Raw genomic sequence first — 17008 nt, forward strand, 5'->3', positions numbered from 1 at the left:
CATATTCCGGGTCGTACCTGGGTGGGTGGACCTCTGACCACAAGAATGACGAAGACGGTAATAAAAAAGATCGAGCCACTCAATCATGTCGCTAAAGATACTGTGTTTGTGCCAACGCTGGGCATCCAGTGACAATGTGTTGGAGAGTCTCATTTAATGCATGACAATCTACATTTCATATTTACATTTTGATGCAACATCCCACATTGACGGTTTCGAGTGGGAAGTTACTGGCTCCTCTAGCCTGACCAGTAGCCACCCTGCCGTAAATGTGAACATAGATGTTTGTTCGATGAGACATCTGGAGTACCTTTCAATTCAAGACCTGTTTTTTTTAAAAAAATTTCTTTGGTTAATTGTTCTTGAAAAGATTATGGTTTCAGTTCTGAATTAAACGTTACTTGCAATTTTTGCACCCATACGGAGATTCTTTCTAGGTCTATATAAAGTGACGTATCACCTGGAAAGAGACTTGTATTACTATCTATGAGAACAACCAGGTCATTTATAAAGATAAATATCAATAATAACCGATCCCTGTGAAATACCTGCTAAGATAGATTTTAATTGTGATTCTTCGCCGTTAACAACCACTTTTTGTATTCTATTTGAGAGAACATTTTTACAATTTACCTCGAATCCCACATGAAGATATATTTAAGATACTTATAAATATGAAGGACAAAACTATTTCCATATTCAAAGGAAATCTCTGCTTACAGCAGAGTCGATTGTACGATTCCGACTTTATCATGATCTGGTAGTGTCAGAGGGTCTTGATTTGGGCGGATGTCAGCACAGCAGTGTAACATAATCATTTGTAGGATAACATGGTGAAGAAACTGTGATCTATATGACATACATGCATTACAAAGGTGTGAACAATTATAGAACGTATGTGTGTTCTTTGGGTATATTGCGAATATGCCAAACACTGGCTGTAATGTACGATATCAACCTCAATCGTCGAAGTTCATTGCAAGCCAAGTATTACCTACAGACAATCCGCGATAGGCAATGCAAGTGTGACGACATATTCATAAATACACAAGGTAATATTTGCTCAGGAGGGACAGTAAAACACAAGGATTACTCGGGGAAATGTTAGTGATACCTTTTGGTAAACAAAACAATAAAAAGAGGAAAATAAATCTCCATTATTTAGTATAGGGTAATAAGAATGCAACTGAGAAACTAATTGATAGGGGAAATAATATAAGATAGGTTTTCACGATAGATTGTGTGAACAAAATAGTAAATAAATAGAGAAAATACCAATAATGATAAGATTATGTTGACAGTCATCAATAATGTGAGCTCACGCCTTGAGTAAGTCTAGGTCCTGACTTCTGTGCATCGCAACCTGGCTGAATTGCACGGACTCGGCACGTGCACATGAAATAAACAAGCAACACCTGGTGAAATCAAACTTTAACTTATAACAGGTTGGGATATACGTCGAATATCAAGGAATATGCAGTCACCAAATTCAGGATGAGATTAGTGTTGATGCAAGCCATTTCCAGGTAAGTTGAGAGATGTAATCTGTTTATATGAACGAATACTGGGATTCATGCTCTGCACTGTGTTTGAATATGCATGGCCATTGTTGTGTAATATGGTTGATGGCGCACGTTGTTTACAAAGTAAATCATGTTCAGGTATATCAGGTAAGACAGGCAAATGAAGGACAATCACGCGTCATACCGAAAGTAGCCTGCTTGTGTTACCGTAAGTCACGGTGTATCATGTGGGTGGGTTCCCTCCTCTCACAATGTTGACAGTATACTTTCATGTTCAATGGAAAGCTCCCAAAATATATTGTAATACACAAACATTGCTTATACAGGTTACAAGGTCACAATAATGCCTCTATGTAATACACAATAATTATATGTTCAATTGTAACCTCTTAATTTGTTGCATGAGGTCATCCCGTCATTTGCTAAATGCCACTCAATGTCACGCATTGTCACACATTATTAGCCGCATGTGTAAAAATATTGTTGTAGAAGGCACCCCGCGGGGATAGATGAGTATTTACACACCGTGACACCATGCCATGTCATAGGTGTGTCAGACCCCTGAAGATCCGGGTTAGAATAGGTCCTCAGCAACCCATGCTTGCTGTAACAGGCGACTAACGGGATCGGGTGGTCAGACTCACTGACTTAGTTGATGCATGTCATCGTATCCCGAATGCCTAGATCGATGCTCGTGATGTCAGTCACTGGATTGTCTGGTCGAGACTCGATTATTTACAGACCGCCGTCATATAGCTGGAATATTGAGCTCGGCGTTAAGAACAAAACAAACAACAAAGTATGTCAGAATCCGTGCATCATGAATTCAGTCACTTAATGACAAAAAATAATCAGTATTTACTCAGACACCATTTAAACCACTAACAGTGACAATGGTTACCAGTATTCATGCTTGGAAATGGACAGGGTGTGATTTGACAACTGGTAATCACATCAAAGAATCGTCATTGTCGTCGTCGTCATGGACATCGGATACTTCCCGTAAAAGGCGACTATGTTCTTGTAAAAGGCGACTAACGGGATCGGGTGGTCAGGCTCGCTGACTTGGTTGATAAATGTCATCGATCCCAATTGCGTGGATCGATGCTCAAGATATTAATCACTGGATTGTCTGGCCCAGACTCGATTATTTACAGACCGCCGTGATATAGCTGGAATATTGCTGAGTGCGGCGTTAACCAACCAACCAACGTGGACATCGGTGTCGTATTACGGTGGTCCTGTGTTTCCCTATGTGAATTTAAACCGAATTTTGAGTTTGTGTGATAGGGTAAACTTTGTGAGTTTGACCTCCTGGAGATGAGCACAACTTTATCGTCCAGTTTAGGTTAAACACCGCTATTATTATTCCAGTTATATCACGGCGTGTCGGCTTAAAGTGGGAGGAAAGCCCAAAGTGGTGCGAGTCTCAGACGTTTACCACTTCAGTGAAACCCACGAGCATGGGTATGGTGCTGACAAACCTAGAAACACTGAGCCACCCGTGCCCTTCGTTAATGATAACCTTTGGTTGGCTACTCTTCAGTTTAGTTAAGTTTTACAACACCTCGCGTTTTGTCCGATAAGAGAAACACTTGGCCAAGATAGAGCTGGACTTGCCCAGGAATTCGTCAGGGTCACAAAGAACGGTCGATGTCTCGAAGTTCGACTTTAACACCGACATCTCCGAATAAGTTCTGCACTATAGTGTCTGTATTTTCACCATGCTTTTTAGGTGCCAGACACTCTGATGTTGTTACGTCAGCCTTATTGGTACATCTCATCAATTTGAGTGTCTTTCGATGCCATACTTTGAGTTAAATCAGTTATCTTTTTCAAGATCTTAATTTTTCTTTCGCTCAGAATATATTTCTCACACTTTAACTGAAATTTGACGTCAAGACTTGTGTTAATCTTCGGTAACAGTTTGATGACTAAAGCTTTACCTTGCTTTGATAACAGTTCGGGTGAGCTTCAGCATCCAACTTCAATAGGAATGATTGCAGGTTCTAAAATTTAATAAGTTTATCCATCTCCTTAAGAAATATGCCCGTGAAGATCCGGGATAAAACAGGTCTTCAGCAACCCATGCTTGTCTTAAGAGGCGACTATCGGGATTGGGTGGTCAGTCTCGCTGACTTGTTTGATGTCAACTGCGTGGAGCGATGCCCATGATGTCAAACACAGGATTGTCTGGTCTAGACTCTAGACCACCATCATATGGCTGCAATATTGCTGAGTTCAGCGTTAAACAACAAACAAACAAATAACAACAGTTTGGGGAGAGTCGGGCGAAGTACGTCGTCGTTTTGTGAGGTATGTGGAGTCTGACATCAAAGTGATTATTCACACGTTTTCACAGTACCGTAGCGCGTAGATACTAAATTTGTTATTACCATCAGAACAAAGTTCAGTATGATCAAACATGAGTCACTTTGACGTATTTGATATGGCCTCCCATCCGTGTGTCACAATGACAAACAATGCATCCAAGTAAAGTGTGTCATCCAAGGAATATTCCATTTTTCATCCGATATTTATATCAATATTATCTCCGATTCTTGGTAGAGCGTCCGCCCGGGGAGCGGAAGGTTGGGCGTTCAATCCGCGGCCGCGTATTTCTATCCCACTGAGATACCATGCCACAGTTTAACATGCATACCCACTAAGACACAATATACCGACCCCGAGTGAACCATTTCTTGTTTTTTCCACTGAATGCCGAGCGCGAGGCAGGGCAAAACAAGTTCCATCTTTTAACGTCTTTTGGTATGACGCAGCTGGAGATCCAACCCGGACCTTCCGCTCTCCGGGCAAAGGCTCTCTCCACTAGACCACTGCAGATACATGTACCATAGTCTTTGCAAAGAATCATGAGAAAAGGTCAAGTGACATGTATTTAATGAATCCAGGTAGCTGCAGACAAGTAGCTGTAGAGTGAGTGAGTGAGTGAGCGAGTGAAGTTTAAGCAGCTTTGAACACTACATCACGGCGTGTCAGCGTAATGTGGTAGAAAAATCCCAAAGTGATGCTTGCCAAGGATTATACCTTTTTATTCTTTGATCAATCTCATTAAAATCAGACCTTATTTCTCGCTCCCGCTTAACAAAGATCTGAGGACATCCCATTACGGGTCACGTCTACGACCTTTCGTCCAACCAATCAGACCGTCGCTTACCAGATCCTGAAAGTGACAGTCAGAATGTGTTTTCTAATAATGCAACCTCGAAATATTTAACACGGAGTATTCCGAACCACAGTTACAGGTTTTATGATTATATCCATACAATCTAGGCCATCTATAAGCCATTCCAGAATGTTGTTTTGGTCAGTTTTAACTTTTGTAATCGAGAATACGTCAAAATATGTTTCGAAGCGTAGTCGCCAGTTTGAAACTAGTGCCGTAAAGCTCGAGAAAGCTGCCTTCTGAATGTCGATTTCTTGTCAGCCATTTCATTGGTCGGTCAATCTTCGCGACGGTCGTTCTAATAGGATGTCCTCAGATCTTTGTTTAGCGGTAGCGAGAACTAAGATCTGATTTGAATGAGATTGTTTCTTAGATATGACCCATCACTTCCCTCTACGACCCGTGAAGATCCGGGGTAGAATAGGGGTTCAGCAACCCATACTTGCCATAAAAGGCGACTATGCTTGTCGTAAAAGGTGACTAACGGAATCGGGTGGTCAGGCTCGCTGACTTGGTTGATGGTTGATCCCTATTGATCGATGTTCATGATGTTAATCATTGGATTGTCTGGTTCAGACTCGATTATTTACAGACCGCCGTCATATAGCTGGACTTTTGCTGAGTGCGGCGTAAAACAACAAACCAACCAAACAACCAACTTCCATCCACAAATCTGTATGTCTGGTAATGAGACGGGACCGTTAATACCACGTGACAGCGTGGACACTGACAATGAACTGATGAAGGATATTATATGATTATTCCCAATACAACATTAAACAAAATATCTGTAATACATACATGTATGATCATATTTACAAGGCAAAGAACGAATAAATTACACGGAGAGCAGATCAACATTGATTAACGCCACATTTCTCCCACCCGGATCCAGCAGAGTTGTAGCACCACACAAACCCGGCCGGGAGAACGCTCCCCCCTGAAGGGTCACGGCAGTAGTTGCTGGCGCCAGCGTACCCAGAGCCAGTGTCACCGTTGGTGATGTCGAAGTGGCTGGGTTGGTAGGCATGGTTGTTTGGGGACGTCATGCCCCATGCTTGACACGTGTTTCCAGACAAAGTGACCGATGTCTTTCCTGTGTAGACGGCCGTACCTCCTTGAAGGGTGTAACAATCGGCTGAAAAAGATAATCACTAGCGGTCAAGGGGATCAAAAGCTAGTAAAATAGTCCAGTTTCAAAAACGATTGTTCTGTCAAGTCAGTGATGTTTTGTTATACCCAGACCTTAAAGGTCCATCCGTCCACCCGAGGACATTTGAAACTTGACAACCACTGCATAGATTCTTTTAAAACTTGTGGGGCGGTCGGGTAGCCTAGTGGTTAAAGCGTTCGCTCATCACGCCGAAGACCCGGGTTCGATTTCCGACATGGGTACATTGTGCGAAGCCCATTTCTGGGCCCACTTGCACAAAGCGATCTTAGCACTACAACTAGTGTAAGCCTATGTCAAAGCTTGGGAGTTACGATCATCTTAGCGTTAAGATCGCTTTGTGCAAGTGGACCCCGGTGTCCCCCCGCCGTGATATTGCTGGAATATTGCTATAAACGGCGTAAAACCAAACTCGCTCGCTCACTCACTTCAAACTTGGTAAACACTTTTTATACCTATAGGAGAGGTGTAGAGCGAGGTTTGATTTCAATATCTGGATTTTCTTTTTCTTTTACTTATAATATTTTTACTGAAACATCTGTGCGACCGATAACTTGAAAACTACTGCATGGATTCTTTCAAAATTAGTGACCAGTTACCATACTAATAGAAGAGGGAAAATTTGAAAAATATGATGTGTTTCATTTTAGTCGTTTTTTAACAGAAACCTTTGCGCAACATATAACTTGAAAAGTACTTCATGGATTCTTTTCCAATTGGGGGTACATTTTCTATACCCAAAGGAGTGGTGCAGTGCGAAATTTGTTTTCGATAAGCGGATTTTCTGAGAAATATTGCTTCTTTCATGATTTGAACTTAGAAATATGTTGGAGTCGAAGTCGGGGGTATTAGTGAGTCCTGCTCTCTCTTTGTCTTCTTCATATGTTCATCCAGCAATCTCTTTGCCACATCAAAGCCTAGTTTATAGCGTTTGTTACAGACTAGAGGACACGCTTGCCTCGGGAAGATAACACTCATAATACAGCGAAGAAGGGTTTATTGATTTAGTTAGTGAGTTGTGTTTGACGCCGCTTTTAACAGTATTCAAGTTATATCACAGCTTACACCCGTGCAGCCAAACGAGGCAAGAGAGGAAGATGAGAACAGAAGTCGAGTAGAACACTAAAGGAATGATAGAGAGGGAAGGTGATGGAAGGAGAGGGAGGTGATGGAGGGAGAGGGAGGTGATGGAGGGAGAGGGAGGTGATGGAGAGAGAGGGAGGTGATGGAGGGAGGGAGAGGGAGAGGGAGGTGATGATGGAGGGAGAGAGAGGTGATGGAGGGAGGGAGAGGGAGAGGGAGGTGATGATGGAGGGAGAGAGAGGTGATGATGGAGGGAGAGAGAGGTGATGATGGAGGGAGAGGGAGGTGATGATGGAGGGAGAGAGAGGTGATGATGGAGGGAGAGGGAGGTGATGATGGAGGGAGAGGGAGGTGATGGAGGGAGAGGGAGGTGATGGAGGGAGAGGGAGGTGATGGAGAGAGAGGGAGGTGATGGAGGGAGGGAGAGGGAGAGGGAGGTGATGATGGAGGGAGAGAGAGGTGATGGAGGGAGGGAGAGGGAGAGGGAGGTGATGATGGAGGGAGAGAGAGGTGATGATGGAGGGAGAGAGAGGTGATGATGGAGGGAGAGGGAGGTGATGATGGAGGGACAGAGAGGTGATGGAGGGAGGGAGAGGGAGAGGGAGGTGATGATGGAGGGAGAGAGAGGTGATGGAGGGAGAGTGAGGTGATGATGGAGGGAGAGTGAGGTGATGATGGAGGGAGAGGGAGGTGATGGAGGTAGAGGGAGGTGATGGAGGGAGAGGGAGGTGATGGAGGGAGAGGGAGGTGATGGAGGGAGAGGGAGGTGATGGAGGGAGAGGGAGGTGATGGAGGGAGAGGGAGGGAGGTGATGGAGGGAGAGGGAGGTGATGGAGGGAGAGGGAGGTGATGGAGGGAGAGGGAGGTGATGGAGGTAGAGGGAGGTGATGGAGGGAGAGGGAGGGAGGTGATGGAGGGAGAGGGAGGTGATGGAGGTAGAGGGAGGTGATGGAGGTAGAGGGAGGTGATGGAGGGAGAGGGAGGTGATGGAGGGAGAGGGAGGGAGGTGATGGAGGGAGAGGGAGGTGATGGAGGTAGAGGGAGGTGATGGAGGTAGAGGGAGGTGATGGAGGGAGAGGGAGGTGATGGAGGTAGAGGGAGGTGATGGAGGGAGAGGGAGGTGATGGAGGGAGAGGGAGGGAGGTGATGGAGGGAGAGGGAGGTGATGGAGGGAGAGGGAGGTGATGGAGGTAGAGGGAGGTGATGGAGGGAGAGGGAGGGAGGTGATGGAGGGAGAGGGAGGTGATGGAGGTAGAGGGAGGTGATGGAGGTAGAGGGAGGTGATGGAGGGAGAGGGAGGTGATGGAGGGAGAGGGAGGGAGGTGATGGAGGGAGAGGGAGGTGATGGAGGTAGAGGGAGGTGATGGAGGTAGAGGGAGGTGATGGAGGGAGAGGGAGGTGATGGAGGTAGAGGGAGGTGATGGAGAGAGAGGGAGGTGATGGAGGGAGAGGGAGGTGATGGAGGTAGAGGGAGGTGATGGAGGGAGAGAGAGGTGATGGAGGGAGAGTGAGGTGATGATGGAGGGAGAGGGAGGTGATGGAGGTAGAGGGAGGTGATGGAGGGAGAGGGAGGTGATGGAGGGAGAGGGAGGTGATGGAGGTAGAGGGAGGTGATGGAGGTAGAGGGAGGTGATGGAGGGAGAGGGAGGTGATGGAGGGAGAGGGAGGTGATGATGGAGGGAGAGAGAGGTGACGGAGAGAGAGGGAGGTGATGATGGAGTGAGAGGGAGGTGATGATGGAGGGAGAGGGAGGTGATGGAGGGAGAGGGAGGTGATGGAGGGAGAGGGAGGTGATGATGGAGGGAGAGAGAGGTGACGGAGAGAGAGGGAGGTGATGATGGAGTGAGAGGGAGGTGATGGAGGGAGAGGGAGGTGATGATGGAGGGAGAGGGAGGTGATGGAGGGAGAGGGAGGTGATGGAGGTAGAGGGAGGTGATGATGGAGGGAGAGGGAGGTGATGGAGGGAGAGGGAGGTGATGATGGAGGGACAGAGAGGTGACGGAGAGAGAGGGAGGTGACGGAGGGAGGGGGAGGTGATGGAGAGAGAGGGAGGTGGTGGAGGTAGAGGGAGGTGATGGAGAGAGAGGGAGGTGATGGAGGTAGAGGGAGGTGATGGAGGGAGAGGGAGGTGATGGAGGGAGAGGGAGGTGATGGAGGTAGAGGGAGGTGATGGAGAGAGAGGGAGGTGATGGAGGTAGAGGGAGGTGATGGGGGGAGAGGGAGGTGATGATGGAGGGAGAGGGAGGTGATGGATGGAGAGGGAGGTGATGGAGGTAGAGGGAGGTGATTCAGGGAGAGGGAGGTGATGGAGGGAGAGGGAGGTGATGATGGAGGGAGAGAGAGGGGATGGAGGGAGAGGGAGGTGATGATGGAGGGAGAGGGAGGGAGGTGATGGAGGGAGAGGGAGGTGATGGAGGGAGAGGGAGGTGATGATGGAGGGAGGGAGAGGGAGGTGATGATGGAGGGAGAGGGAGGTGATGATGGAGGGAGAGGGAGGTGATGATGGAGGGAGAGAGAGGTGATGGAGGGAGAGGGAGGTGATGGAGGGAGAGGGAGGTGATGGAGGGAGAGGGAGGTGATGATGGAGGGAGGGAGAGGGAGGTGATGATGGAGGGAGAGAGAGGGGATGGAGGGAGAGGGAGGTGATGATGGAGGGAGAGAGAGGGAGGTGATGGAGGGAGAGGGAGGTGATGATGGAGAGAGAGGGAGGTGATGGAGGGAGAGAGAGGTGATGGAGGGAGAGTGAGGTGATGATGGAGGGAGAGGGAGGTGATGGAGGTAGAGGGAGGTGATTCAGGGAGAGGGAGGTGATGGAGGGAGAGGGAGGTGATGGAGGGAGAGGGAGGTGATGGAGGGAGAGGAGGTGATGGAGGGAGGTGATGGAGGGAGAGGGAGCTGACGGGGGTAGAGATTGCACAGCAGTCAAAGGAAAGAGAGAAGTCAGTGATGGAATGGTATCCAAGGAAAAGAAAGACGGATTGGAAGCGTGTTCAACCGAAGAGAAATGAGCTGATAAAAGTAACGTAAAAAAATAAAAATGAAAGGAAGAATTTACCAAGAAATAGAAAGGAAAGGAAAGGACAAAGCGACACAAATGATGGAGAGAAGTGAGTGACCAAGTATATGCAATTACTCCTCTTTTAGGAAATATTCCTATTCCCAGGAATATCACGGTGGGGGATCACTAGAAATGTACTTTACACATTGTACTCAAGACAATAATCGAATCCGGGTTTTCGGCGTTACGAGCGAACGCTTTAAACTCTTAGCTATACCGCCGTCCCTGATTTAGAGTAACATGGGAAGGTGAAATATAGGTGAGGTGGGGTGAAAAGGGGTTTAACGCCCCGTTCAAGATTGTTGCACTTATATAGCGACGTGCACGCACGTTTGTGTGTGTGGCAGCTTGCACTAGTCCTGACCAATGCTGAATTTTTAGTGCTAGCCCACTGAGATACCGTGTCGCAGTTTAACACGAATACCCAACTCACACACCGTATAGTGACTCCGAACCGACCAGTCCTTGTTTTAGCGCCTTAATGCCAAGCGCCAGGCAGGGTAACAACAAGTTCCATCTTTTAACGTCTTTTGGTGTAACGCGGCTGAGGATCGAACGGCCGACCTTCCGCTTTCCAGGCGGACGCTCCACCACAAGACCACGGAGGCGGTCCAGGAATATAGGGTTATGTTAGAGGTAGCCCCAGGTCGTATTCTTCAACCAACAAGAGCTATGTTATGCTGAAAGAGCAATAGTCCTGCAAGGCAGGAGGTCGCAACTCCCTACAGAAGAAGAGATCATGTATCATACATACGTGTTTGTGTCGTGCCAGGTCCACCAAGGCTGGAGCACAGAGGAACATTGCAATTCTCGAAGCCTCCAGTTGTCACAAAACACCATAGAGTCCCAGAAGGAGAGACAGGTCCACCTGAAGGATCGCGGCAGTAGTTCTTGGCAGCGTTGTAGCCAGATCCTGAGGCCCCGTTGGTTGTGTCGAAGTAACTTGAGTAGTAGGAGTGTTGGTTTGGGGTCTGGGATGACCATTGTTGACAGGTTTTACCAGTCTCGGACACACTTGCCGTTCCACTATAGACAGCTGTGCCCCCTTGAACGTTGTAACAACCGAGATCTGCAATGATGATGACACAGGGTGTGGAAGATACATGGTTGCTAAATACGAGTGAGCTGAATAGTTTATTGTGTACAACTCAGGATGAGTTTTTAAAACATCTGCAATATTATGTATATTATGCATACAAAAACAGACATGAAGTCGTAAAATCCATGTAATGTGCTTTACATTGTATTATTGGCATTGCATTTCTTGTATATGGGCCAAAAGCCTACATACAGATAAACTAATTTTGACTTTGACTTTGAATAGGTTTCAAGAATAGGTTTCAAGAATAGGTTTCAAGAATAGGTTTCAAGAATAGGTTTCAAGAAGAACAAGCTACAGTAAAATACGGTTATAACGAACACGCTTATAACGAACTGACGGATATAACGAACTTACTTTTTGGTCCCGACTACATGCTGTAGTCATGCTGTATATGTACTTATAACAAACTACGGTTATAACGAACTAAAATTAGTAGTCCCTTTGAGTTCGTTATAACCGTAGTTTACTGTACTTTGCTTTTCGATGTCTTAATAGTGTACCTCCCATACGGTTAAATTCCTTACATGTAAGCACCACCCATACAAGTACCACCCATACAAGTACCACCCATCCAAGCACCACCCATACAAGCACCACCATACAAGTACCACCCATACAAGCACCACCCATACAAGCACCACCAGTGCATGTTCCACCCTGACATGCTGTACCAGTAGCACGGGTGCAAGTTGCACTTATATTAATGTCTGTACCTCTGGTGCCAGTAGCACCTGGACCTTGGCAAGTACCACCCGTGCCTGTACCCCTTGTGCTAGTAGCACCTGGACCATGGCAAGTACCCCCGTGCCTGTACCCCTTGTGCTAGTAGTAGCACCTGGACCTTGGCAAGTACCACACGTGCCTGTACCCCTTGTGCTAGTAGTAGCACCTGGACCTTGGCAGGTACCACCCGTGCCTGTACCCCTTGTGCTAGTAGCACCTGGGCCATGGCAAGTACCCCCCCGTGCTGGTGACTTCCACACCACCTGTTTCAATACCATCCCGTGTAAGTATCCTCTGCGTTTGTGCCACCTGTGCTAGTACAACTGGTTACAGTACCAGTACCCTATGCCAATATCTCAAGTAATATTTGCAGTAACCTTACCAAGTACCACCTGTGCCGTTACACCTGTACCAGTGCCACCCTAACACATATCCCCGTGTACCCCACCCCCCTCAGTACCAGAACATCCAAGGCAACTACCAACCATGCTAGTACCTTCAAATAATCACTCGCGTCAGTACCACCTGTGTCGTTACACCCGAACCAGCGCCAACCGAACCAATACGCACCACGTAAGCCCTCCCCTCCACCACACACCAATCCACCCCCACCCCCTGTACCAATACATAAATAGCAAGTAACACCCATACCTTTACCACTCGTACCACTGTCACCCGAGCCATTAACCCCTGAACCAGTATCCCCGGTGCAAGTACCATCTTTAACCAGTACCACCTGTGTCATACCTCCTGCAGCTATAGCTCCTGTGGTTGTACCGCCTGTACCGGTACCACCTGTGCCGGTACCGCCTGTACCAGTACCGCCTGTTCCAGGACCACCGGCGCACAGAGGAACAGGGGTACATTTTTCCCAAATCCCATTTGGGACAAAACACCACAGAAACCCAGCTGGTGACACAGGTCCACCGGAAGGGTCGCGGCAGTAGTTGCTGGCAGCGCTGTAGCCAGATCCAGAGGCCCCGTTGGTTGTGCCGAAGTAACTTGAGTAGTAGGAGTGTTGGTTTGGGGTCTGGGATGACCATTGTTGACAGGTTTGGCCAGTCACCGACACATCCGCCGTGCCGCTGTAGACTGCCGTGCCGCTTTGAACGTAGTAGCAGCCTAAATCTGCAGGGATAAAGATGCTGAATGACTAAGATGAATGCACATGTGATGAGGTTCCGATTAGGGCAAGCTACTAAGAATATTATGGTTTGTATCATTAAAATGCCTAATAATCAGTGACGGATTGGGATATGATAGATCTGAAAGGGGTTTTGAAGGAGACGGTATGGGGGTTAGATGGGGTTTTGAAGGAGAGGGTATGGGAGTTTTAAATGGTTTTTGAAGGAGAGGGTATGGGAGTTAGATTGGGTTTTGAATGAGAGGATATAGGGGTAAGATGGGGTTTTGAAGGAGAGGGTATGTGGTTAGATGGGATTTTGAAGGAGAGGATATGGGATTTAGATGGGGGTTTTTTAAGGAGAGGGAATGGGGGTTAGATGGGGTTTTGAAGGGGATGGTTTGGGGGTTAGATGGTGTTTAGAAGGAGAGGGGTGCGCGGTTATGGTTAGCTGAAGGAGATGGTGAAGGTAGATGAAGGAATGAGTATGGTCTTACGCCGCTTTAAGCAATGTTCTAGCAATATCACAGCGGGGACACCAGAAATGGGCTTCACACATTGTGCCATGTGGAGATTTGAACCCGGGTCTACGGCGTAATGAGCGAACGCTTTAATCACTAGGCTACCCCACCACCCCGAATAGATGAAGGAGAGGTAGATTATATAATGGTCTTGGTTTGGAGAGCAGGAAGCGGGAGGAGGAAAAGTTGGGTATCCCTATGGATCATTGGGTGGAGTAGGGAAGGTGAAGACAGGAGAGACAGAAAAACAGCCTGAGAAGGTGGTGGTGGGGGATTGAGAGTGTTACCTTTAGTTGTAGTAGGTGTTGTCGTTGTAGTAGTTGTTGTCGTTGTAGTGGTTGTTGTGGTAGTTGTGGTAGTAGTTGGTGTTGTAGTGGTAGTTGGCGTTGTGGTCGTGGTTTCTGTTGTGGTGGTAGTTGGTGTTGTGGTAGTGGTTTCTGTTGTAGTCGGAGTTTCTTCTGTGGTAGTACTTTCTGTTGAAGTCAAAGTTGGTGTTGTGGTAGTGGTTTCTGTTGTAGTCGGAGTTTCTTCTGTGGTAGTACTTTCTGTTGAAGTCAAAGTTGGTGTTGTGGTAGGGGTTTCTGTTGTAGTCGGAGTTTCTTCTGTGGTAGTACTTTCTGTTGAAGTCAAAGTTGGTGTTGTGGTAGTGGTTTCTGTTGTAGTCGGAGTTTCTTCTGTGGTAGTACTTTCTGTTGAAGTCGAAGTTGGTGTTGTGGTAGTGGTTTCTGTTGTAGTCGGAGTTGGTGTTGTGGTAGTGGTTTCTGTTGTAGTCGGAGTTTCTTCTGTGGTAGTACTTTCTGTTGAAGTCGAAGTTGGTGTTGTGGTAGTAGTAGATGTTGTAGTCGTAGTCGGTGTTGTGGTAGTAGTCGGTGTTGTGGTAGTTGTTGGTGTTGTAGTAGTCGTCGGTGTTGTGGTAGTTGTTGGTGTCGTAGTAGTCGTCGGTGTTGTGGTAGTTGTTGGTGTTGTGGTCGTAGTCGGTGTTGTGGTAGTTGTTGTGGTAGTAGTTGTCGTGGTTGTTAAGGCACAGTTAGGAATATCGCATCTCCCCCAGCCAGGTCCGTCGTTATAGAAGCACCAGACGTACCCAGCGGCCCTGACGCTTCCGGCGGCCGGGTCACGGCAGTAGTTGTTGGCCCCGCCATAGCCTGCGGCGGCGTCTCCGTTTGTAACATCGAAGTAGTAAGAGTAATAAGCGTGGCCATTGGGGGACGACGTGCTCCATGTCTGACAGGGTCTGTTGCCTGTTGTCACGGCGGTGCTTCCACTGTACACAGCCTGGCCCCCTTGAAGGGTGAAGCATTCAGGAGCCTCTGAAACTAGAGGGAGTACATTTGTGAGTATGGTTTTCGCCGTTTATTGCAATATTCCAGCAATATCATGGCGGGGTACCCCAGAAATGGGACTGACATATTGCACCCTTGTCGGTTATCGAACCCTGCTTTCGGCGTGAGAAGCGAACGCTTTAACCACTAGACCACCTCACGATCCGTCTGCAGCAACATTGCATATGTTTGGTTTTTTGTTCGTTTGTTGTTTAACGCCGTATTCAGCAATATTCCAGCTATATGACGTCGGTCTGTAAGTAATTGAGTCTGGACCAGATAATCCAGTGATTGACATCATGAGCATCGATCAACGCAATTGGAATCGATGACATGCATCAACCAAGTCAGCGAGCTTGACCAGCCGATCCCGTTAGTCGCCTCTTACGACAAGCATTGTCGCCTTTTACGATAAGCATGGGTTGCTGAAGACCTATTCTACCCCGGAATCTTCACGGGTTTTTAGTGAATGGAATTTGCCCGATTATAAATACACATATCATATTGTATGAGTTGGTATCACTCTCAACAATGAAGTTCCAGATTGATCCCAATTTGATTATGTTTCTCATCGTTGATCAGAATGATTTATCGAAGTGTTTGTTATATACTGAATCACAAAAGAAACTTCACTTCATGCAAATATCTGATGAAAGATCAATGCATTTTTGGGAGGTTATCTCGTTTTTGACGTTTGTCTGTTTCCAAGTTTAATGTTCACGCCCTAAAAATTGATAGAAAGGGTCACCCAAACGCAGCCTAACAAACCACCGTGATTCAACGTCCCAAATCCTTTCCATGAAAAGTAAAATGCACTTGGGTTTCCTTGTGCCTTTTCTGAGTGAGTGAGTGAGTTTTATTACATCAATATCTCGGGTTGAATTTTGACACGTTTTACGTAAAACTGATATGGAACACATATGAATGCAATACATTGAAACCTCGTGAATCCGGACTGACAACTCGTCCAGATTAACAAATGTCCGGATTAACGAATCACTGAGACTGATTAACTGGCCAAGTTCCCTACAAGATCGTTCGGATGGCCGGACAAAAGAATTTTCAAAGTTTTTGTCTTAGTCCTCACAATAGTTTCTTTTGTTTGTTGTTTAACGCCGCACTCAGTAATATTCCAGCTGTATGGCGGCGGGGTGTAAATAACCTAGTTCTGACCAGAGAACCCAGTGAATGATATCATGAACATTGATATGCGCATTTGTGATACAATTACACGCAACAGCCATGATTGCGAGCATGACCACCCCATCCTGTTAGTTGTCTGTTACGACAAGCATGGATTGCTTTAGACCAATTTAACTCGGATCTTCACGAATCAGCGACAGTAATCTCTATCACAGTGTTGGATACATTACTAAACATTGCCAAGCGCGCATGAGATAATAATGTATCATCCGTCCTAAGCTTTCATGGGAAATATCGCTTGAGAAAGACATAGAGAATACTACACTTAATCTCCTTAGTGGTATTTTATTTATTACCCACGTTAAATATATATTCAAGTATCAATACATAACAACTTTTGCGCGTTGACAGACCAAACTGAAACCGGTTGCAAAATCTGGTTGTGCAGGAATATGTGCATTGTTGACATTTCTATGCATACGCATTAACAACATGCGCCTGTAGTTGTGTTTGAAATCAAAACGGCTCCGACGCTCAAGATTCATTTGGAAGAACTTCTTCAACTTATGGTAATTCAAGCGCCATGTTGTCAGTACGCAGGACAGGTAAAAGAAAATTTGAAAAGTCACATTAGCGCCGCGCTTTGAATATCACAGTGGGTCACTCGCACTGGGGTCCCGTCTGTGCAATCAAAATGGTTCGGTATCCTTGATCTATCAGCTGAATTTATATAATGTCCATACCATTTTGGAAGAGGGAAATCAGAGTGTTCGCCAAAAATATTCATGTTAACTGTACCACCCTATACTGAAGACGTGAACATCAACAAACTCAAGTCTGCTTCGCACGATCGAAGGGCAAGATCACCAACGGAATAAGAAAAGACAACCGTGATCTTCTCACAGCGTTTTACGCTTGAGATAAATGTTATTGTTCACATTTGGGATATTTTGGGCCACATAATCCGAAATCAGTCAATCGAATGATTTGTATCGGAAATGTTAACTTTGAGTGATATGATCGTGCAGTCATGAACAAACAATTCCCGAAAC

At 46.5% G+C, this 17008-nt stretch overlaps 1 protein-coding gene across 1 annotated transcript in view; it reads right to left on the reverse strand.

The window, feature by feature from the left end:
- Positions 1–5504: 5504 nt before the first annotated feature.
- LOC139471023 (mucin-2-like) overlaps positions 5505–17008 on the reverse strand; it is a 41789-nt gene continuing 30285 nt past the window's right edge. The window contains exons 17-20 of the mRNA XM_071253326.1: positions 13779–14807; positions 12595–12975; positions 10777–11091; positions 5505–5848 (exon numbers count right to left, since the gene is read on the reverse strand). Coding sequence (XP_071109427.1) covers positions 5565–5848; positions 10777–11091; positions 12595–12975; positions 13779–14807 — 2009 coding nt within the window. The 3' untranslated portion in view covers positions 5505–5564. The remainder of the gene's footprint in view (positions 5849–10776; positions 11092–12594; positions 12976–13778; positions 14808–17008) is intronic.

Source organism: Haliotis cracherodii, unplaced genomic scaffold (assembly GCF_022045235.1).
Source record: "Haliotis cracherodii isolate W230 unplaced genomic scaffold, xgHalCrac1.p SCAF_21, whole genome shotgun sequence".
NCBI lineage: Eukaryota > Metazoa > Mollusca > Gastropoda > Lepetellida > Haliotidae > Haliotis > Haliotis cracherodii.